Here is a 24577-nt window from a genome sequence, read left to right as displayed (position 1 = left end):
AGGGTTATTATTGTTAGCTATGGTTAATAAAAACTATACAGATATACTTTAAAATAACAAAAACCAATAAAAATGACAAACACAACAAAATTTGTAAAGATTTCAGTAAAAGTAACAAAGGCAAAAAATGTTTTAAAAAATCCAATTAATATTTATAACAACAAAACTAATAAAAATGACAAACACACCACAAAATAAGTAAAATGTTAAAAGTAACAAACAGGCAGAAAATATTTTTTAAAAATCTAATGTATATTAATAAAATCAAATAAATAAATGAATAAATAAATATAAACAAAAATAAATATACTTTTTAAATAAATATTAATAAGGTGGATATAAAAACACATCAGGATTATTATCATTAACAAAACTTTTGTTAACTGAAATAAAGCTGAAATTAAATATTAATATTTATAAAAACTATACAGATATATTTTAAAACAACAAAAACTAATAAAAATGACAAACACACAACATTAGTAAAACTTTAACTTTGTTAAAACTAACAAACATAAAGGCAAATAATAGAAAAAATCTAATTAATATTAATAAATGTAGTAAATAAATAAATAAATAATAAAAATATTAATATTAATATTAATTTAAAATTTTGTTACCTGAAATTAAGCTAAAATAAAATATAAATAAAAACTATACAGATATATTTTAAAACAAAAATAAAACATAATTAGTAAAACTTTAAAAGTAAACAACATAAAAAAATCGAATTACTATTAACGAATTTAATTAATAAATAAAATGTAATAAATATTATCATTATCATCGTTAACTACAATTATGATGAAAATAAAATATAAATATTAGATTAAAAAATTAACCAAACAAAAAATAGAAATGACTAGTCTTAGCAACTAAAAACTAAAACCGAAATAAAAACAAATGAAACCTAAATAGTAATATAAAATAAATGGCAAAAGCACATTAAATTGTTAAAAAACTATGTAAAATAATTTCAAACTAAAATGAAAATTGAAAATATAAAAACAAAAGCTAATTTAAAACATTAGTAAAACCTTACTGTAACCTAATAGTGGACAATAACAAATAAGAATGACAACAACTCCAAAGCATATCCATAAATGAAAAATATTAAACAGAAACTACATTTCAGACCCAGTTTAACCACTGAAACTATATATAAAAAATAATAATAATAATAACAATATGGCCCTATTCTGAATTTTAAAAGGGAAAATGTGCAGAATAAAGAGATGGAAGGCCTGTAAGATCAAAGACATCTTTTCTTCTTCTTCTTGTTAGCCTCGTCTGTTCCCCGTGAAACCACAACAGTAAATCCCCTCAGCTGAGCTAAAAGCTTATAAGGTTTAATTAAGTAAGTGGTCCACCGCTCCATACGAGCCCAACTAATCCAGCAGAACGCCTCGCAGGTCCACCAGAGAAATCTGCTCGAAGCTTGATGACAGTTTGATGATATTCTCTGAACTGTACGGTGAACACTATACAAACATACTGTGAATCACACACTATATATCACAAACAAGCACTTTGACTTTGATTTTACATGTTTTCTGACTGTATACAACAATGTAATCGTTGTACAACATTGCAATATTAATATATATCAAATCTGTGGCTGTAGGCGTGTTTTGAACGAATTCTGCTGATGACAGACACTGATAAATTGCGTCTTGAACTCAGTTCTGAGGTCTGTTTGCAGATGGGTATTAGTGGTCTAAAAGTGCTAATTGCATCAGGCAGCTACATTAGCAGGACTGGAGCTGTGGTCAGACAAGAAGGATAAACACAACTGAGATCTTCTCAGACGCTGCCTGCCACTGAGACATGTTCAGCAAGCTGAAGAAGATCATCGGGGGTCAAACTGTGGGTCCCACCCCGGCCTCAGCCCCTGCACCTGCTCCGGCTCCTGCTCCGGCCCCAACGAAGGTAGGTACAAGTGACTCATTATGCATTATATGAAGATTTTTTGCTGTTTTCATCTCAAGCACAGGTAAACAGTGTGCGGGTAAATCAACAATGTTTTGCTAACACCATATAAAATGTAGTAAACATTTTAGCTGTCATTTTAAATATGGGATTGGAAATGTAGCTACCAATAATGATAAATGCTTCATAATATTCAGCATATTAATAAATAAAAATAGTATTTAGTAATATAATAAATTATATGAAGCATAATTGTTTTAAAGCATATGCTATTTGTCAGTGTTATATTTACTATAATAGTTTTATTTAACTATTTCAGCTCATTTTATTTTAAATTAGTTTGCATTTTTTCATTTTTTTTTTATCAGTAATTTATAGTAATTTGGTGCTTTTTTAAATAAATTTTTATTTCAGTTTTAGTTTTAGTTATTTTAATACAATTAAACTAAATGAAAATGAGAAATGTTGCTTTGGTAGATATAGCAGACATTTTTAAAGTTTACGTTTTATTAAAGTAAAAGGTTAGTTTAAAAGATTATAAAAATGTGGCTATGAAGATAGCTTTTTATTTGATGCAAATAACTATGTATATTATAGATATTATACATTATATATATTTTTTTGTAATTTATTAGTAATTTATAGTAATTTGGTAATATGTGAATTTACTAAAGTTTAAATTTTCATATTACAAAAGGTTTAAAAGTTTATAAAAATGTGGATATGAAGATTTAGCCCAAAAATAATGCTGAATACTTAATATCATTTATTATACAGTGTATAACTGTATGTACATATTATGCATTATACATTTTAGTTTTTTTTTGTAATTTATTAGTAATTAATAGTAATTTAACAATATGTGATTTTTCCCTATTTTATTAATTCTTGTTTTTTTTATTTCAAAAATATGTCTATGTGGTTTTTGTTTTTTTTTATTTCAGTTTTAGTTATTTGAATACAGTTAAACTAAATGGAAATGTTGCTTTTTTTAGGGTTTTTTTTATTGCTGAAGTTTTTTTTTTTTACAGTAAAATGTTTAAAAGTTTATAAAAATGTGGATATGAAGATTTAGCCCAAAAATAATGTTGAATACTTAATATCATTTATTAAACTGCATATAACTGTATGTACATATTATACATTTTAGGGTTTTTTGTAATTTATTAGTAATTAATAGTAATTTAGTAATATGTGATTTTTCCCTATTTTATTACGTCTTGTTTTTTTTTTAATATGTCTGTGGTTTTCATTTATATTTCCGTTTTAGTCGTTTTAATATAGTCAAACTAAATTAAATTGAGAAGTGTTTTACTTTTAAGTTAAGTTTTTTACATTAAAAGGTTAGTTTAAAAGTTTATAAAAAATGTGGATATGAAGATTTAGCCTAAAAATAATGTTGAATACTTAATATCAATTATTAACCTGCATATAACTGTACGTACATGTTACACATTATATATTTAGATTTTTTTTGTAATTTGTTAGTAATTTATAGTAATTTGTTAGTTTGTGACCCCAGCCCCCCATCTTATTTATTTATTTGTTTGTTTGTTTAATATGTCTAAATAGTTTTTATTAATTTTTATGTCAGTTTTAGTTCTTTTAATGAAAATGAAATGAAATATGAATGAAAATGAAAATTAGAAATTTTCTTTACTGTAAATAATATTAAATACTTAATATCACTTATTATATGCTGCATATAACTGTATGTATGTATAAATTATACATTAGTTTTGTTTTGTTTTTTGTCTTTTGTTTGTTTGTTTGTTTTTCCTTTTTTGTAATTTATTAGTAATTTATAGTATAACTGATCATTTGTGATTTTCCCCCCATTTTATTAGGTTTTTTATGTCTATGTAATTTTTTCTTCATTTCAGCTTTAGCTCAAACATAATATTAAATACTTAAAAAACAAGTGAAGTATGAAAAGTACTTACAGTTGCAATTAAAATTATTCAACCCTCCAGAGACTGCAGTAGTTTACAAATACAAGCTTTTCTGAAGATCCAGGAAAATTGCATCTATAACCAATTACTGGCATATTAAAAGTGATAATGTCAACATATAATGTAATATTTTTGAGTTCTAGGATTTTTTAATAAGACAGCTATGTCATAATTATTCAACCCCTGTTTAACATGGCTGTTTTTTTAGTCACTTGTTTGTATGGTGGGGAACAAAATTGTCCTAAAACATAATTAAGCCTTTAGAAACTCTATTAGAAAACAGAATTAGCTTGTGCTTTTATATGTACAGTTAGCCCATGCATGTGCTGAAGTTTTAGTGGCTAATATGACAAAGTCAAAAGAGCTCTCACAGAAGCTATAGAGATGCTACAGAGAATAAATAATTTTATTACTTTAGAAAATAAGGCTATATGAAGTTTTCCAAGGCATTGGCAGCATTATTCGTTAGTTTAAAATGTGTTGTACCAGAAAACCAAAGAACAAAACGAACAAAAATGCTGACGTGAACATGTTAAAATTAATTTAGATAGACATGTGGAGCCCTGGAAGAATGTTTTATAGAGTGATCTGACCAAACTGGAACTTTTTGGACCTGTGGATTAGTGGTGTGTCTGGTGCAAAAAAGGCAGAGCTTATGAGCAGAAGAACACCATCTTCATCGTCAAACTTTGAGGTGGACCAGTCCTGTTCGAGGGGTGTTTTATTGTAGCAGTAAGTGGAAATCATGACCGCATGAAGGACATCATGGATTCTTTGAAGTATCAGGCCATTTTGGCAAGAATTGTGATGCCTTTAGTGCAAAGACTGAAGCTGATGATCAATGGACTTTTCTGCAAGACAGTCATGCCAAGGTATACATCCAAAATTTACTTATGCTTGGTTCAGGGATCAGTTATGGAATGTACTTGAGTGGCCTGTTCAGTCTCCAGGTTTAATTTTCATTGAAAACATTTGGTTGAATTTGAAGAAAGCAGTGGCAAAGTGAAAACCAAAGATTATCAGTGATCTGAAAGCTTTTTCAGGCGAGGAATGGGCCAAGATTGCAGTAGAGAGGTGACAGAAGCTTCAAAGCACTTACAGGCAGCGTTTATTGGCGGTTTTAAAGAATAAAAGATTCTGCACCAAATTTGACTTTTAGGGGTTGAATAATTTTGAACATGAACATTTAGAGCCAATTTGATTTTTTTTTTTATTCATCAGCTTCCGTTTTCAGAATGACTCAAATGTGTATTTATACATTTCTCTAATAGTGTACTGATGCCTTTTACAGAATTGTGATCTCTGCAGCAAAATGTCTTGCAGGTCAAGGGGGTTGAATAATTTCGATTGCAACTGTATTAAACATCATTTAAAAATGTAAATGGTATAGCTAAAGGCTTGAGTAATTTAAAATAGACAATTTAGCTCAACAATCTATAAATAATAGAAGCCATCATGTGTCATTTATGAGAATGTTTTTCTACCTGCAAAAGCGCTCTGGGATAATGATTACTCTCTCCAACCGGCAGGAAGAAAAACCTGCAGACAAGGAAAATGAAGACAAGAAAGATGATAAAGGCCCCGGTAAGTCATCTGTTATCATTGTAATTATCCTCTAAATGATCTCATCATTCATTGTGTAAGCGCCTGCAGAAGATATTTTCCAGATGAGAGGCATTTGAAATAATTCTTACAATCTGCCACAGGTTGCTTTGCGGTGGTGTTTGTTATGAGTTCAGTAGCATGTGATGGCCACTAAGCTGCTTCAGGGGTCAGCTTAGTGCCCCGAATCTCCCTATAATAACTTTTATCTCCAAAGCTCCAGCACGAGATGCAGGACCAGCAGCCCCAGCCTCGAAACCAGAACCAGCTGCCCAGAATGGAGCACCAGAACCGGCCTCCAAACCAGAGGAGAAACCTGCAGACCCAGCCAACGGCCAGCCACCCGCTGAAGGGTAAAATAAATACCAGAGACATCTTTAATTTACAAATCATGTTGCAGTTTGGTCAGAAGTTATTTAAGTATACAACGAGAACAAGAGACTTCAAGACTGTTTGTGCAAGATCGTTGTTTGTGCTACGCAAGTGCCAACAGACAGTCTTGATGACCTATAAGCTTTAATTAATCAAGGCTAATCAATTAGACTCTCATTGTCTTGGAAAGGGCTCACAGTATTTGACAGAACAGCATGTGAGTAAGTCATCAGTGCAAACACTGTGCGTCAGATCCAAGACTGTGCAACAGAGACCTGGAAGATTATGAGACCAGGAGCTGAGAGGAGATTACAAGATTTACAATGCATTTGATATAAGACGATCCCTGGAGCTACTTAAGTTTAGAAAACAAAAACAAAACCACACCAAAAGTGGAAGAATGCCAGAGTAGATTTATGATGGATATGATGCTGAAAATATATTTATATTCACTGAGGGTGATGTGTATTGTTTTTGTTCTTTTTTTTTAAGACAGTACAATAATGTACAATAAATTTGTATTGCGTATTAATAATACTGTATGACACAAATATGAAGCACTAGGTCGCCACGTACATTTGCAATGTGCTGTCATGACCAGCAGAGGTCAGCATATATTAGCAGAAGTCAGATCGACAGTTTCAGCTCTTGTAAACGTAGTTTAAACACGTTAAACTCTTTCGACGTTTGTGATATGCTACCAGTCAATACAGGTAATTTCAACTCGATTTTTTTGTATGAACAAGCAAATGTGTTTACACAGATTAAAAGAATAGCCTACCTATGGGCAAAGTAAAAACATACTTAAAAGCATGTGCAGATGGCTTTGCAGCTACAATAACACACCTTTTGCGATTAAGAAATGAATACAAACACATTTTACAAAACATATGTACGGTGAGCATTACAAGTGGTAAAATAAAGCTAGTGTGCTAAAACTTAAAACCAAAATATCCACCTTTTTTGTGGGCGTGGCATTTGTAAATTTTATGTATATGCATCCGGTCTTTTTTTTTTTTTTTTTTTTTTTTTTTTTTTTATTTGGAGTGCAAAAACATACATGGTAAATGCAGAAACAGAAACAACAACAACAGAAACAATACCAACAAAAAACAAAAACAAACAAAAAACTATACTAACAACAACAAAAAAACAACAACAATGATAATAAATGAGAAATGAGAACAAGACAATCTGAATAATAATAATAATGTATAAGTAGTAGTAGCAGTATAGGTAGTATTAGCATGTTCAAAAATAATAGAAATGGCCATAAATCGGAGTAACAATGACATGACAATGATGATACGGTTAATATTTTGTGATGACAGTAACAGTAATATCAATAATAACAGTAATCATAATAATAATAATAATAACAGCAATAATCCCAAGGATGGTGATTACAGTATGATGTTGTGATGATGGTAACAGTAATATCAATAATTATAATAATAAAATAATAATAATAATAATAATAAATAATAATAATAAAAATAAATAAATAAATAAATAAATAAATAATAATAATAATAATAATAGTAGTATTAATAACAATAGTAAAGTTTGAGTTGTAACAATGATATTTTGTGACGATGTTTTGTGATGAAGGCAACAGTACTATTACTATTAATAATAATAATAATAATAATGATGATAATAATAATGATATAATCACAATTGTAGTTATCTAAATATATGTATGCAGGAAAATATACTAATGAACCATACCCAACACATACCACACCTATCCGAGCTTCTGTGTCAGTGTGCATGTGTTTTTTTTTTTTTTATATGCATCCGGTCTTATTTAGCTGTACACAATAGAAGGGATACAGCTCCAACCGGAAACTAACAATGAAATGAATTGTTCTACCTCTTAGATTGTGTTTTTTAACGTCTACACCTACCCCAACCCTAAACTTAGCCCTTACTATGATAAAAAAAAACAGTATTACAGTGTGATAAAAATAACGTTAGATTGATGTGCGCATGCCCAGTAGCGAGATATGTCTCCCTTCTGTCTTTACCCTCGTTTTGCTGCTTGATATTGCAGATTGGTGTCTTATCGTATTATTTTAATCTATTATAATAATTAAAAACACACTGGTTTGTAGTGCAAACACTTTAATAATAAGCTTTTTATAATTATTGAAAAATGTATTCTTATGTAATTTATCATATTTACGTTTTTCTTTAGAGTTTCTGGAAGTTGAGGATTTCAAATGTCATTTTATGATGTCATATATTAGTACATACAGTGGTGTGAAAAAGTGTTGGCCCCCTCCTTAATTTTTTTTTTTTTTTTGCATGTTTGTCACACTTTAATGTTTCAGATCATTAAACAAATTTGCATATTAATAAAAGATAACACTGTGCAGGAATTTTGGCCCACTCATCTTGAGTGGGAATTACAACAATTCTGCCAACAATTCAGCCACATTGGAGGGTTTTCGAGCGTGAACCGCCTTTTTAAGTTCATGCCACAGCATCTCAATAGGATTCAGGTCAGGACTGTGACTAGGCCACTCCAAAGTCTTCATTTAGTTTTTCTTCAGCCATTCAGAGGTGGATTTGCTGCTGTGTTTTGGATTATTGTCCTGCTGCGGACATTGTCCTTCAGGATTTTTTGATAGACAGCAGAATTCCATGGTCCATTTATCACAGCAAGTCTTCCAGGTCCAGAAGCAGCAAAACAGCCCCAGACCATCATACTACCACCACCATATTTTACTGTTGGTATGATGCTCTTTTTCTGAAATGCTGTGTTACTTTTATGCCAGATGTAATGGGATACACACCTTCCAAAAAGTTCAACTTTTCCCAAATGTCTTGGGGATCATCAAGATGTTTTCTGGCAAAACTGAGACGAGCCTTTATGTTCTTTTTGCTCAGCAGCAGTTTTCGTCTTGGAACTCTGCCATGCAGGCCATTTTTGCCCAGTGTCTTTCTTATAGTGGAGTCATGAATACTGACCTTAACTGAGGCAAGAGAGGCCTGCAGTTCTTTATATGTTGTTGTGGGGTCTTTTGTGACCTCTTGGATGAGTCTTCGCTGTGCTCTTGGGGTAATTTTGGTCGGCCGGCCACTCCTGGGAAGGTTCACCACTGTTTCGTGTTTTCAGCATTTGAGTCCCAAAGCTTTAGAAATGACTTTATAACCTTTTCCAGACTGATAGATCTGGATTCAAATATACTCATGCTACTTACGACTGGTTTTGTGGTCCAAGGTCACATTGAATTCACCTTGTGTTATTCTCTGTCTGATTGTTTTAGTGAGGAAGCCACTTCCCCTGAGTCCCGGCCCATTGTGATAAGCAAGCATTTTGATGCTCAACTCATTGAGATTGTTCAGCACTACCGGCAAAGGACTGAACAGTTTAAAGAAAAGGTCATTGACCCCTATGCATCCTCTCCAGAGCGCAGCCCTCCTGTCAGTAAGTGCAAATCAATTCAATTAATAACCACTATGGCTGAAATAACACATAATGACAGGTAGTCACCACATAACATGACAAAAGAGTCATCATGTTGCGTTTATCCTAGCACCCGTCTTGAGAAAAGACGACTACCTGAAGTTGGTGGAGGAGAGGAAACGAAAAGAAGAGGAGGACAAGAAAAGAAAAGAGGAAGAGGAGAAGAAAAAGAAAGAGGAGGCAGAGAGAAAAAAGAAAGAGGAGGAGGAAAAGAAGAAGAAAGAAGAAGAGGAGAAGAAAAAGGAGAAAGCAGACAAGCCTGAGGAAAAAAAGGAGGAGAAGAAAGATGAAAAGGTAGCACAAGAGCAGAAGTCCATCTGCCCAAAAATGAAATGCACCTGTGTGGATTTTCTGCTGAAGCCCATCGAAGACAGAGTGGACAAAAGACTCGGCACCTCCATCGATCCTTTCACAGGTTGCAATTCAAAATATGCTAACATCTGAATATGCATTATGCAGTCATTAAGACGTTTCTTCTGCCTTTCTTATGCTTTTCTTCTCACCAGACCGCAGGTATATCGCTTGGCTAAGCTTGGTGACCATTGCCTTCAACTATAACCTGTGGTTTATACCAGTCCGTATGGCCTTCCCATATCATCAGCCAGCAGCCATTCCATTGTGGTTCGCCTTGGACATAATTTCTGACATCATATATATCATCGACATGATCGTTTTTCAGCCACGACTGCAGTTCTGTAAAGGGGGAGACATCATTGTAATTAAAAAAAATTGCACAATTGTTTTTTATATCACAATGTTTAATCTCTTGCCAAATAGACTTCTACTCTTATTATATTAATAAATACCTCTAATTTCCTTAAATTTCATTCAGTATGACAGAGTTGTGATTAAAAACAAATATCGAGAATCGTCAAGGTTTCAGGTACTGCAGATTTTTTTCATTGACCTTCATCTTCCAAATAGCATTTAATCCCCCAATAGAAAACCATTAAATATTACCTTTCCTTTCAGAATGATGTTCTATCTGTCCTGCCTTTGGATCTGTTGTATTTCCCGTTTGGATTCAAGTCCGTCTTTAGGATCAATCGTTTGATGAAGGTAACAAAAGCTGCAGTTTCTTTAACCGCCTGTGTTTTTTATGAGCTGACTATATTTTTGAAGTTGCTTTAACCTCGTTTTGTATGTTTTCTCCTTAAGTCTGAAGCATTTTTTGAGTTCAGTGACCGTCTTGAAGGTATCATGACCAAAGCGTACATCTGGAGGTATGTAACCAATACTTAAAGGGATAGTTCACTCTAAAATGAGAGTTCAGTCATTAATTACTCACCGTCATGTTGTTCCAAACCTGTGAGACCTTCGTTTATCTCTGGAACACACATTAAGATATTTTTGATGAAATCTGAGAGCTTTCTGACCCTGCATAGACAGCAACGCAACTACCACGTTCAAGGCCCAGAAAGGTAGTAAGGACATTGTTAAAATAATCCATGTGACATCAGTGGTTCAACCGTAATTTTATGAACCTACGGGAATACTTTTTGTGTGCAAAGAAAACAAAAATAAACCATTTTCTCTCTTCTCTTGACAGTACCTTGATTATTTTATCAATGTCCTTACTAACTTTCTGGGCCTTGAATGCTTCAGTTGTGTTGCTGTCTATGATGTGCATCAGTGATGGGCAAAAAGTCTGAATTTATGAACTGACAACCTTTCAATTCATGCGTTGAAACGCCACATGAATTCAAATGTTAAATATTGTTGTTTGGCTTCATTTAGAAGACTTTAGAGCATTTTGGAAAAGGTGTTCTTCCAACATGGTCCAAAAAAGTTTAGTTTAAATGTTACATATAACCAAAAATACCAACAGCACTTTTTTAACCACAAGCAGTGGACTTCTGTTTTTGACCTGTTGAGTTAATTAAAACAGCTGTTTTCAATGAATCGGGGTAATTAGGATGCTTTAAAACAGCTTGGACTATTTGGAATGGTATAGAACTTTGGATTTTCCCATAGACTTGTGACAGTTTGCAAAGGGTGTGAATAATTTTGGACATGCCACTTTTTGTTCAAATGTAAATAAAAGCTGAGAAATATATATTTTTTCCACAATTGTACATAGTCTTATTATCTTTTGGGAGAAGCCTGTCTCATTTCCGGTCAAAAAAATTGCTGGTTGAATAAAAGTAACTTTAAGTCAGAATTTGCCAGAGGTATGAATAATTTCGGGCTTGACTGTATGTATATATTTATATATAGGCTATATTTAAGATCTTAGTAGTTTTCCAGGTATAAAAAAATCACACTATTCAAATTCCCTCATATATTCCAGGTCTTCAAGATCAAGGAAATGCCAATTCTTCCATAAAATGATTAAATAAAAAAAGGGAATAAATTAAGATTAGAAATATAATACTAGTTGACATCTTGATTTTTAGAGCCCGGTTTCATAGACCGGGTTTAGCCTAAGCCAGGATTAGGCCATAGTTCAATTAGGACATTTAAGCAATTTTATAAACATGCATTAGAAAAAACATTACTGGTGTGCATCTTGAGACAAAACAAAGGCACTGATATATTTTAAGATCAGTTAGTGTATGTTTCTTTGAGTTGAAACAGCTCAGACATTTTAGTCCAGGACTAAGCTTAAGCCAGGGGTGCCCAACCTTGTTCCTGGAGATCTACCTTCCTAAAGGGTTCAGTTCCAACTTTGATGAAACACACCTAAACCAACTAATTAGGATCTGAAGGAGCAATTTTTACAAATAATTACAGACAAGTGTGTTTGATCAGGGTTGGAACTAAACTCTGCAGGAAGGTAGATCTCCAGGAACAGGGTTGGGCACCCCTGGCTGAAGCCTTGTCTGTGGAAAGCTTGTATTAAAGCTTTTTGTCTTATTTTAAATCATTGTAACCATAATTCTCCTTTGTTCTTTTTAAAGAGTAATTCGCACCATTGGATACCTGATGTTTATTCTCCATCTCAACGCATGTCTTTACTACGTGGCATCTGACTACCAGGGGATCGGCACAACCAAATGGGTGTACAGCGGAGAAGGCAGCGCGTATGTAATTACATCTGCCCTTCAGATTCAGAAAAATGCTAAATTAGTTCGGAGTAACTGCAGGTTTTGGGATTTTTTCATATTCTCATAGCTACCTGAGGTGTTTCTTCTATGCGGAGAAATCTCTCCTGATGATCGCAGAGCTTCCTTTCCCTGAGACCATGTTTGGTCAGATCTTTCAGATGACCAACTATTTTTTTGGTGCTCTATTTCTGTCCATCATTCTCGGCCAGGTAGACATTTTGTCTCCACAGCGTTTGTCTCTAAAGCTTACGCTTCTAAAGCGCTTGGTGTTTTTTTTTCCTCTTGGCTTTCTCGCTTGGCCTTGGCTTTGCTCCGTGGTTCAATGTCTGCTGTTTTGATGGTGTAATTTGTTTGGACTCAGATATGACTGCAAGATGTTTTTAGTCTTTACATACTGAATTTTACCATCTCTTTCTCTTTTCCAGGTACTTGCGCAGTTACTATTTTGCCGTGCGGACTCTGATCAACATCGGTGGTCTGCCTGAGCCTTATACAGTCTTTGAAATCACCTTTCAGTTAGCAAACTTTTTTGTTGGTGTCTTTGTCTTCTCAAGTTTGATTGGACAGGTACACAATGTGATGATGTAAACATCATGAGCTCCTCCCCCTAATCCTATGCAGCCAATCGTATCATAGTCCTCATCCAGTTCTCCTGTCAGGAACTGTGTTGATTTATTGTTATAGTGCTCCTGTTGTTTAAGCATATCCACCTTTTGTCAATATATCCATTCATATATGGATACATCCAGTATATCCATCCATTTGTAAATTTGATGGGTCTGGCTTCTGGTCTCATCCGCATCATGAGCTATATAAAAAACCTTGTTTTGCTGCTTGATATTGCTAATTGGTGTTTCTTACAATATTATTTTAATGTATTATCTAAATTATGAGCACACTGGTATGTAGTGCAAACAGTTTTACCATTTACTGCACATTATTATTCGTTTCATTATTTTCCCTATAGTGGCTAATGAACCCATAGGCTTACTTCCCCATAAAAGAATAAGACGGATAGGTCACCTCTTTAATTGCCTAATTCACTTGTAGCATATAAAATGACTGATTTCAGTTTTTAATGTTTGATTTTGAATTTATTTAGACAAAATAGTATACAATTTAGGCTTTGGCCATTAATTAGTTATTGGCCACAACATTAAAGTAATTATCAATTTATCAATATTGGCCTGAATTTGAATAATTGTGCAAATAAATAAAAAAGTAAAAATAATAAATAATTAATTGTATTACAGTGTTAAATGGAATCTTCAATAAATATCAAATAAATATACATTTTCTTGCTGTATATTATAATATTGTGATGCCTAAATTCACTTGTAGCATTTAAAATGACTGATTTCAGTTTTTAATGTTTGATTATTTATTTAGACAAAATAGTGTACTATTTAAGTTTTGGCCATTAATTAGTTCTTGGCCACAACATTAAAATAATTATCAATTTATCAATGTTGGCCCGAATTTAAATCAGTGTTGTTTTTGACAACCATCTTAGATTTAGTCTTAGTCTTAGTCTTTTGGACTAAAATGGTTATTAGTTTTAGTCAAATTTTAGTCACTTCTATATGTGATAGTTTTAGTCCAATTTTAGTCGACGAAAAGTCAAAAAGGTTTTAGTCTAGTTTTAGTCGACGAAAAGTCAAAAAGGTTTTAGTCTAGTTTTAGTCAAAAAAAGGGAAAAAGGTAGTCTTTTAACAAATTAATGTAGGTCAGTAAGTATTTTGCTGTTGGGTAGTGTCACTTAAGTTCTGAAAATAGCAGATCTATAGTTCAACACAATGTGAGCTTCCGGATCGACTATTTTCACCAATAATTACAATAATGAAGGAATGTTTTAAAACATAAAAGACAAACAAGGATGGAAAGCTAAAGCGGCTTGCCATACTAGTATGACAAGGAGTTTTTAATGCTAAAACGGCTTGCCATAGCGGCAGATATTTTCCGGTTTTAATTGGCATGCACAATAAGCAGAAATGTCATGCATTTTAAACGTCTGACGGACCACCCACTAACATTTTCGTCTATTCTCGTCTCGTCAACGAAAACTCACACACGTCTCGTCATGTTTTAGTCATCAACGAGCCATTTTTATGTCGTCAACGTCTCGTTATCGTCATGGAAAAAAGTGGCGTCAACGAAATGATTTCGTCATCGTCATCGTTGACGAAAACAACACTGATTTAAATAATTATGCAAAAAAAAGTAATAAAATAAAAAGGTAATAAAAATAATTATAATAAACTAATAATTTAATTAGACTGTTAAATATCATCTTTAATAAATATCAAAATAAAAATTCATTTTTCTTTCTGTATGTTATAATATTGTGATGTATAAATTCACTTGTAGTATTTAAAATGACTGATTTTAGTTTTTAATGTCTACAATTTAAGTTTTGGCCATTTTCAAGTACTGGCCACAACATGAAAATAATTATCGATTTATCAATAATGGCCTGAATTTTAATAATTGTGCAAAAAAAAAAACATTTTGTTAAAGTAATGATAATAATAATAAATTAATTGTATTACAGTGTGAAATTGAATCTTGAATATATATCAAAATAAGTATCAGTTTGTCTTACTGTATATTATAATATTGTGATGCCTAAATTCACTTGTAACATTTAAAATGACTGATTTCAGTTTTTAATGTTTGATTATTTATTTAGACAAAATAGTGTACTATTTAAGTTTTGGCCATTTATCAGTTCTTGGCCACAACATTAAAATAATTATCGATTTATCAATGTTGGCCCGAATTTAAATAATTGTGAAAAAAAAAAAATAATAATAATAATAAAAATAATTATAATAAACTAATAATTTTATTAGACTGTTAAATATCATCTATAATAAATATCAAAATAAAAATTCATTTTTCTTTCTGTATGTTATAATATTGTGATGTATAAATTCACTTGTAGTATTTAAAATGACTGATTTTAGTTTTTAATGTCTACAATTTAAGTTTTGGCCATTTTCAAGTACTGGCCACAACATGAAAATAATTATCGATTTATCAATAATGGCCTGAATTTTAATAATTGTGCAAAAAAAAAACATTTTGTTAAAGTAATGATAATAATAATAAATTAATTGTATTACAGTGTGAAATTGAATCTTTAATATATATCAAAATAAGTATCAGTTTGTCTTACTGTGTATTATAATATTGTGATGCCTAAAATCACTTGTAGCATTTGAATAGTTAATCATTTTAGTTTATAGTATTTTTTAAAAATGTATTTTAAAAAGTATAGAATTTTAATATGTGACCCTGGATTACAAAACCAGTCATAAGAGTTTTTTTTTGTTGTTTTTTTTTTTTTCTTTTTTTTTTTGTATGCATCATCTAAAAAGCTTAATAAATAAACTTTCCATTGATGTATGATTTGTTAGGACAATATTTGGCTGAGAATATATAAAAAAAAAAAAAATCAAAATATTGAGAAAATTGCCTATAAAGTTGTCCAAATTAAGTTCTTAGCAATGCATATTACTAATCAAAAATTAAGTTTTGATATATTTACAGTAGGAAATCAAATGTACAAAATATCTTAATGGAACATGATCTTTATTTAATATCCTAATGATTTTTGGCATAAAAGAAAAATCTCACTTTGACCCATGTATTGTTGGGTATTGCTACAAATATACTCATGCTACTTATGGCTGGTTTTGTAATCCAGGGTCACATATGATCAGTATCAGCAAAAAATTATAATATTTGTGCATCTGAATCAAATGTACATATGTAAATCTTTGATATTATAGATGAGAGATGTCATTGGAGCAGCTACTGCCGGACAGACCTACTTCCGTGCATCTATGGATGGTTGTGTGGCGTACATGGTGACAAACCACATCCCCAAAATGGTTCAAACCAGAGTGCGCACCTGGTACAACTACACCTGGGACTCTCAGGGCATGCTGGGTAAAGTCTAAGTTTACATTTAAAAAAAGGTTGGTAATGAATAGCTAGCAGGGTACTAACTTTTGTCTTCTCCTCAGATGAGTCTGAGCTTCTAGAACAGATGCCTTTGGTGATGAGAACAGCCATCGCTGTGGACATCAACCTTGCTACTTTCCAAAAGATCGACCTCTTTAAGGTAGGCTTGATTTAAGGAAGGAAACCTACTGTGACATGATCAGCTGGTTGACGCTTGTGTTTTTTTCCTTGCAGGGTTGTGACAACCAGATGCTTGTGGACATGTTATTGAGGTTAAAGTCCATTGTGTATTTGCCTGGAGACTTTGTGTGCAAGAAGGTGAGTTGTATTGCCTTTTATTTATAGACACCCAGCACATCAAGTCTTCACTCTCCTGTTTGTTTTTCCGCAGGGTGACATTGGAAAGGAAATGTACATTATTAAGGCCGGAGAGGTGCAGGTCATCGGTGGACCGGACAACAAGATTGTGTTCGTGACTTTGAAGGCAGGCTGTGTGTTTGGAGAGATCAGGTGAGCGGTTGAACTGAGAATCTGCCTTTAGAGCTACATTTTTTTATTTTTTATTTTTTTATTTTGTCATTGTACAAGTATATACAACGAAATTTCTTCTTCCTCCCAGTACAAAGTGACATGTGCACACATACAAACAGTGCAATACATGAAACATGTATGACAAATATTGACATAAATATATTCAAAATGACAAATAAAGTGCAATGAGGCAACGCATATCAAAAAAAAAAAAAGAGAGATTACATATTCAACTTCAATTCTTTGATGGCACGTGGATAGAAACTGTTCAAGAACCTGGAAGTGCGTGCCTTAATAGCCTGATAGCATTTTCCAGAGGGTAGCAGAGTGAAGAGATGATTGCACGGATGCAAAGTGTCCTTTATTATATTCCTTGCTAGTCGTAAGCATCTGGTACTGTAAATGTCCTCAAGAGACGGCAAACTGTACACCAATGATTCTCTGTGCTGAGTTAATAACTCTCTGCAGAGCTTTTTTGTTAGCCATTGTGCATCCAGTATACCACACCAGAATTCCATGGGAAAGTATGCTTTCAACCGAACAGTGGTAAAAGGACACAAGCAGCTGCCGGGTCAGGTTAATTTTCCTTGTTGTACTTAATTCGCTAGGGATGTTGTGTTAAAAAGTCCATGTGAGGTCATGAGTAATATGAGTTCCAAGAATTTTGAAGGTGGTCGTCCTCTCCACCATTTCTCCTCCAATGTACAGAGGGGCTGGTTCCTGCTTCTGTTTCTGAAAATTGATAATGATCTCCTTCATCATGTCATGAAAGTGACATATGAACTCATGTGTTTATAATCAACTCTAGTTTGCTACAGTCTTCAGCCAATGGAGGAAACAGAAGAACTGCTAATGTAGCAGCACACGGATTCGCCAACCTCTTCGTACTGGATAAGAAAGATCTCAATGACATCCTGATTCACTACCCAGAGTCTCAGAAAGTGCTGGCCAGGAAGGGTCGGTGAGTTATGTCACATTATTTTCTCAGTCAGACGTTCATGAGGATGCAGATACAGCTACAGCTGAGGTCAAAAGTTTACATCCCCCTTTCAGAATCTGCAAAATGTTCATTATTTTACCAAAATAAGAGGGATCATACAAAATGCATGTTAATGTTTATTTAGTACTGACTTGAATAAGATACTTCACGTTTACATATAGTCCACAAGAGAAAATATTAGTTGAATTTATATAAATGACTTTACATACAGTTCACATACACCTGATTCTTGTTTTGTTTTTGTTTTTGTTTAGTGATAGTTGTTCATGACTCCCTTATTGGTCAGAAAAATCCTTCTGTAGCCTCTGAAGGGAAGTACTAAATGAAAAAATACAACATTTAAGCAAAATAAGAAAAATGTACAAATCTCCATTCTGTTCAAAAGTTTTCACCCCCCGGCTCTTAATGCATGGTTTTTCCTACTGGAGCATCAGTGAGTGTTTGAACTTTCATAATAGTTGCATATGAGTCCCTCAGTTGTCCTCAGTTTAAAAAGATGGATCTCAAAATCATACAGTCAATGCTGGAAAGGGTTCAAGTACACAAAAATGCTGAAATCCAAAGAATTTGTGGGATTCCGAACAGGGGGTGTAAACTTTTGACCTCAACTGTACATAAGTAAATAAATCATTTTTTCTTTCCCAATAAAGTAAAATTTAAAAAAATTAAAGTAGTAATTATAGTAAAGTAATTATGCTTAAAAACAGTAAGCTTCATAACATTACAGTTGAACCACTGCTGTGACATGGACTATTTTAAGTCCTTACTGCCTTTCTGGGCCTTGAACCTGTCAGTTGCGTTGCTGTCTAAAAGCTCTCGGATTTCATCAGAAATATCTTAATTTGTGTTCTGAAGATGAACAAAGGTCTTACAAGTTTTTAAAACGACATGAGGGTGAGTAATTAATGACAGATTTTTCATTTTTGGGTGAACTATCCCTTTAAGAATACTGTGAATTGATTTGTTCAGACAGTTCTGTTCTCTGATTTATTTGAAGCATCACTTACACATGATATTGAGCCCTACTCCTCACTTACTAACCTACAAAAATGTACTACCAACAGTGAAATTTAAAATACTGGTCAACACTGTTTCACAGGAAGCTGCTGAAAGCCAAGGGTCCAGCTCCTGCTGCTAAAGGCGATGAGGAAAAGAAGAAAGGACTGGCTATGTTCGGACAAAAACCTCCCACTCCCAAATTTTTGCGTGTCTTTGCAGGAGGAGCATTCAGTACAAAAGGCTTTATGGACAGACTTAAGGTAAGGAATTCTAATATATATTAAAATACACACTACCATTAAAAATTTTGGGGCTTTTATTCAGCAAGGATGCTCAAAGGATTAAAAGATTAGTTCACTTCCGTAATAAAACCTTCCTGATAATTTACTCACCCCCATGTCATCCAGGGTGTTCATGTCTTTCTTTATTCAGTCAAAATGAAATTAAGGTTCCCTTTCGAAAGGTAACTCTCGTTGCGTCGTCATTTTTGAAACTCCTGTTTACTCCGATACCGAAGCCTGATTTGTTAACGTTTGTGAAGTTGCACAAACCAATGGCGCTTTAGCCCGCCAAGAAGTGCGGAGGTGACTGCTCTATAGGTCGGCGAAAAGCACCATTTCATCAGAATCTTCTCCTTCAGCGACGAGACCATCTCTTCGCTGACTATGTGATCAAAAAGCTAAAAAGAAGCCTGCAGCTCGCCGCCGTAGAACAACCTCCAGCAGCGGAAGAAGCGAGAAGCCTTCTCCTGCAGCTATCCGGCTGGTAAGAGCAATTCTTGAGCTATTCTCTGCGCGCCGCGAGTGTGGACAGTGCAAGGGTGCACGAAGCGCGTAACCTGTCTGGGAAACACCCATGCAGATTGTGCGCTTACTGAGACGGAATGTGCTAACCGCATGAGTCTCGCTCTTGCCCGCTCCTACCACTTAGATAGTGGGCACATAAGAGCAATTCTCCTCTCCTCACACTGCTATTGCCAGTTTCCCGCCACATGACGTGAACTGCCATGAGTAGTAAAGTAACGGCTTGCCGCCGGGCTTTTGGCTTGGAAAGCCATTCCTAGTGTCAAGCTGGATTATAAACAACTGTGGAACGAGGTTACTTGCTCTAGTTCGCTCGTAGGCCACCTCGCTTCAGAGGTATTATTTACACTTCGGTACAGAACAACGCATGTTCTTCGGTCCGAAGTACATACACACTGCTTGTAGGGTGCCGTGGAAACAGTCCCCTTAGCGAACAGCGAGTCAGGCTTTTTGAGGCCGTTACTTCCTCGTTCCCAAGAAAGATGGTGGACTCAGACCAATACCCTGTAACAGACATCTGAACCAGGCCCTCATGCGACGGCTTTTCAGAATGTTAACGTAAACAGATCCTCGCGCAAAAAATGCCCGGTGACTGCTTTCTGTCTGTGGATATGAAAGACGCGTACTTTCACATCCAAATAGTGCCCCGTCACAGACCGTTCTTGAGGTTTACCAGTATACAGTCCTTCCTTGTGGACTGTCCCTGGCCCCTCGCACATTTACAAAATGTGTAGACGCGGCTCTTTCCCCTCTGGGACAGATGGGAATCTGCGTTCTGAACTACCTCGACGACTGGCTACTGCTAGCCAACTCAGAACGTCAGCTGATCGCTCACAGGTCGTTACTGCTCAACCACCTGAAGCGTTTAGGGTTGAAAATCAACACGTCCAAGAGTTGTTTGACTCCCAGACAACGAATTTCCTTTCTGGGTACAGTCATAGACTCGATTCAAATGCAAGCTTGGATTACATCAGAACGCTTCCTAACTATTCAGCGAGTGCTGATGTCTTTCAAGTTGGGAACGTCACGTCCCTTTGAAAGCATTTCAGAGGATCCTCGGCCTTATGGTCGCCGCGTCATCTGTGATTCCTCTGGGCCTGTTGTGGATGCGACCCCTACAGTATTGGCTAAAAGCTCACGTTCCATCCCACGCCTGGCGCCTGGGCCGTGCTTACATCAAGGTAAGCCACCGCTGTCTCAAAGCTGTGGCTCCTTGGACATCTCCTCGCCTGTATATGTCAGGCGTTCAGTTGGGAATGACCTCCAGGAGGAAGGTGGTCACAACAGACGCTTCCAGCTGGGGCGCTCTGTACGAGGGCAGTCCAGCGTTCGGCTCCTGGTCAATCCACGAGCAATGCTTACACATTAACTGTCTCGAAATGATGGCAGTGTGTCTGGCCTTAGAAACCTTCCTCCCAGCCCTAAAAGGACATCATGTCTTAGATCGGTCACACAGCATGTCAGCAGTAGCCTACATCAACCGCCAGGGCGGCTTCAGGTCTCATCCCCTTTACAGGTTGACGCAACATCTCCTGTTATGGGCACAGAAAAACTCCTCTCACTTTGAGCGGTTCACGTGCCGGGCAGATTGAACCAAGGAGCGGATATGTTGTCGAGGAACAACATGGCTCCAGGAGAACGACTTTTTTTTTTTTTTTTTTAGAAAAAATTATCATGTAGAGCCCTTTGAAGCTGCTTTGAAACTTGGATTTTGTAATTTGGATCTTCAACCCATTGATCCCATTGAAGTCCACTATATGGAGAAATATCTTGCAATGTTTTCCTCAAAAAAATTAATTTCTTTTCAACTAAAGAAGGAAAGAAATCTTGGATGACATGGGGGTGAGTAAATCATCAGGAAATTTTCATTCTGGAAGTGAACTGACCCTTTAAATTAATCAAAAGCGACAGTAAAAACATCTATAATGTTACAAAAGATTTCTATTCCAAATAAAAGCTGTTCATTTGAACATTCTATTCAACAAGGAATACTGAAAATATGTATCATGTTTTCCTCAAAGATATTATAAAGCACAACTGTTTTCAGCATTGATAATAATAATAAATGTTTCTTGAGCAGCAAGTCAGCATATTAGAGTAATTTCTGAAGGATCATGTGACACTGAAAACGGGAGTAATGATGCTGAAAATGCTGTATTGCATTACAACAATAAAATACATTTTAAAATAAAATAGAAAATTGTTATTTTGAATGGTTTAAAAATAATATTTCACAATATTACTCTTTACTTGTACTGTATACTGTAAAAAAAAATTATTTTCAAAAACATTTAGAAAACTTGCTGACCCCAAATGTTTTAGTGGTACTGTATATTGAATAAAATATTGAACATTGGATGTATAATATAGTACTGTATAATACAATTACAAAAAAGATCATATTTTCTTTTCTAGAATGCCTCTACATCAGAACGTCAATAATCACATGAAATACATAAATATTTCTCTTAAAGTATTTTATTCATTTTTAAATAGCCTACGTATTTTAAATGTATTTAATTACTCTTCACTTGAAAGACATATTAGGATTCTTTGGAGATATAATGTTCCAACAGGCCTGCTTGATCAATCACCAAAGAAGAATGTCAAAATTATTTAGCAAATTAAGATTTTCCTCTCAAAGTGATAAATGTTGTGTTGCAAAAATGAGTACACCCTCCTGAAAGTTACTAAATAAAACTTAAAAAAGAAAAGTGTAGGTTTAAAGCTATTTTTGATCAACCAGTAAGTATACTGAACCAAAACTTTTAAAGACAAGTAATTTCCTGACAGTTAAAGGCGTTTTATAGCCTACTGAATCATACACAGACTTAATGCTGTCAACAATGAAACCACTTGGGAGAGAACTGCCAGGTGACTTATTTCTTAGCAGAAAAGAGGACAGTGGTACAAGAGGAATACCAAATTATTGTTTTAAGTGTGAAAATACAGCAGAAGTAGCACTGACATTCAAAAACGATGGACTTGTGACAAGGCTCCTGAAATAGCCAGGTCTTCACTTTAAGTTTTCATTTAATGATGTGTGAATTTTTGCTACAAAATGAGGCTGAGAAACACCATGTAGGAGTGTCAGAGCCGGCAAAAGCTATGAAAAGAGTGGCACTTTATCTCACAGAGTACGAAGCAGCCTGCAGAAGTGGCATGCATGGTTATTGTCACCACTAGAATTACCTACTGTAGCCAAAGCGCAGTAAACTCATTTAACCTCTTCCAATGCCCATATTTACAAAATATAGACTTCTGGGAATCCATACTCTGGTGTCAAGGGACCAAGTCAATCATTTCGGATCCAAAAGCATCCAAAATGTTCTGGTGTTGCTAGAGGAGTACAGCGAGAAGTGTCTGGTACCTACAGTGACGTTCAGTGGTAGTAAAGCTCTTCTACAGGGATGTATGAGTGCTGAAGGTGTGAGGGAGCTGTGCTTTATCAATGCAGTCATGAATTCACACACTACTGTGTGATGGAATACAAAAAACTGAAACTGCAGATGCTACCCTCCCCTCATTCCCTGTATTATTGGGCATTTTTTCAGCATGACAATGAGGATACTTATTCTCCCAAGGTGAAAATCCTTCAGTGGACATGTATTTCACTCAGTATTAACACTCTTGAGCAGCTGTGGGGGATTCTGTAGAGACGAGCTAAGCTAAACTCCCCATTAAAGACCAGGGCATTTAAGGAGGTCGTCCTCCAGGAGTTAAACAGGACAGATGTGAAAATTTGCCATGAACTTGTACACTCAGTGCCAAGAAGGGTCAGCGCAGTATACTTAATGTTCTGGAGGACATATTAAGTACTAGAATATTATACATTTGCTGAATTGCATATAGGGTGTACTCATTTCTGCAATCCATTATTTAAACAAAATTGGCTAATTTACTTATATTACAGGAAATATAAGTATTTTTATTAAGTATATGTTTAATACATTTAAATATTGCCATCTTTCCATGAATTATATTAGTGATCATTAAGAAAATACATCTTTTATATATTAAGAGGGGGTGTACACATTTATGCTGTGCACTGTATGTTTCTTACATTTTGAAAAAGAGCTTCTTTCCCTGCTTGTCAATCAGTCACTTATTTTACTAGTAATATTGTGCATGCATTAATTGATTGCAATTTGTTCCCAATTTATTGTAGTTCCTTCCAGAACAGTATGTTTGTACATCTATTTTGTACTGAAACCTAAATAAAAGACATATTTTGTAAATGCATAGTACAGTGAATATCACTTGTGAACCCTGAACCACAACACCAGTCATAAGTAGCAGGGGTATGTTTGTAGCAACAGCCAAAAATACATTGTATGGGTCAAAATGATTGATTTTTCTTTTATGTTTAATAGATATTTTGTAAAATTCCTACAGTATATATATCAAAATTTATTTTTGGATTAGTACTATGAGTACTATTAGTACTATAGAACTTTTTTTTGTACCCTCAGATTCCATATTTTAGTTGTATCTCGGACAAATATTGTCCTATACTAACAAATACATCAATAGAAAGCTTATTTACTCAGATTTCAGATGATGTATAAATTTCAATTTCAAAAAAATCTACCCTTATGACTGGTTTTGTGGTCCAGGGTCACATTTCTGAAAATATTGAGTATTATTTATACTTAAGCCTTTGCACAGCCCGCAAGGACTGCTGGTCGAGTCAATCTGCCGTAGGATCTCAAAGTTAATCTCTTTAGTCTGGCAGGGACGCTGAGAGTTTTAATTACCTAAATGTAGAGCCAGAGCAAATATACATCACAAACAGAGCAGAAATAGCTCACAGCTCCAGAATAGCCCACGAATGGACTATTAAAGTGTTGTATGGCACACTTTGAGCCAATTATACAGCAAATATCTCCAATATCAAT

At 34.4% G+C, this 24577-nt stretch overlaps 1 protein-coding gene across 1 annotated transcript; it reads left to right on the top strand.

Annotated features, from left to right (window-relative positions):
* Window positions 1–1827: 1827 nt before the first annotated feature.
* cngb3.2 (cyclic nucleotide gated channel subunit beta 3, tandem duplicate 2) lies at window positions 1828–23849 on the top strand. The gene is made up of 18 exons (XM_073830593.1): window positions 1828–1929; window positions 5411–5465; window positions 5701–5836; window positions 9131–9291; window positions 9401–9745; window positions 9837–10045; window positions 10163–10213; window positions 10303–10389; window positions 10489–10553; window positions 12231–12353; window positions 12803–12944; window positions 16172–16331; window positions 16409–16506; window positions 16581–16664; window positions 16738–16856; window positions 17686–17838; window positions 18977–19136; window positions 22095–23849. The coding sequence occupies exons 1-18, from the start codon at window positions 1828–1830 to the stop codon at window positions 22119–22121; spliced, it is 2277 nt and encodes a 758-aa protein (XP_073686694.1). The 3' UTR covers window positions 22122–23849.
* Window positions 23850–24577: the final 728 nt, after the last annotated feature.

Source organism: Garra rufa, chromosome 24 (genome assembly GCF_049309525.1).
Source record: "Garra rufa chromosome 24, GarRuf1.0, whole genome shotgun sequence".
NCBI classification, from domain to species: Eukaryota; Metazoa; Chordata; class Actinopteri; order Cypriniformes; family Cyprinidae; genus Garra; species Garra rufa.
This window is presented reverse-complemented; position numbering and strand designations above follow the sequence as displayed.

Bases quoted from the DNA above. Each gene is read 5' to 3' on its own strand.
- cngb3.2 (XM_073830593.1), top strand. From the start codon at position 1,828: ATGTTCAGCAAGCTGAAGAAGATCATCGGGGGTCAAACTGTGGGTCCC. The intron at 9,292-9,400 runs GTAAGTGCAAAT...CGTTTATCCTAG, and splicing joins AGAGCGCAGCCCTCCTGTCA to CACCCGTCTTGAGAAAAGAC. The intron at 12,945-16,171 runs GTACACAATGTG...TTGATATTATAG, and splicing joins TCTCAAGTTTGATTGGACAG to ATGAGAGATGTCATTGGAGC.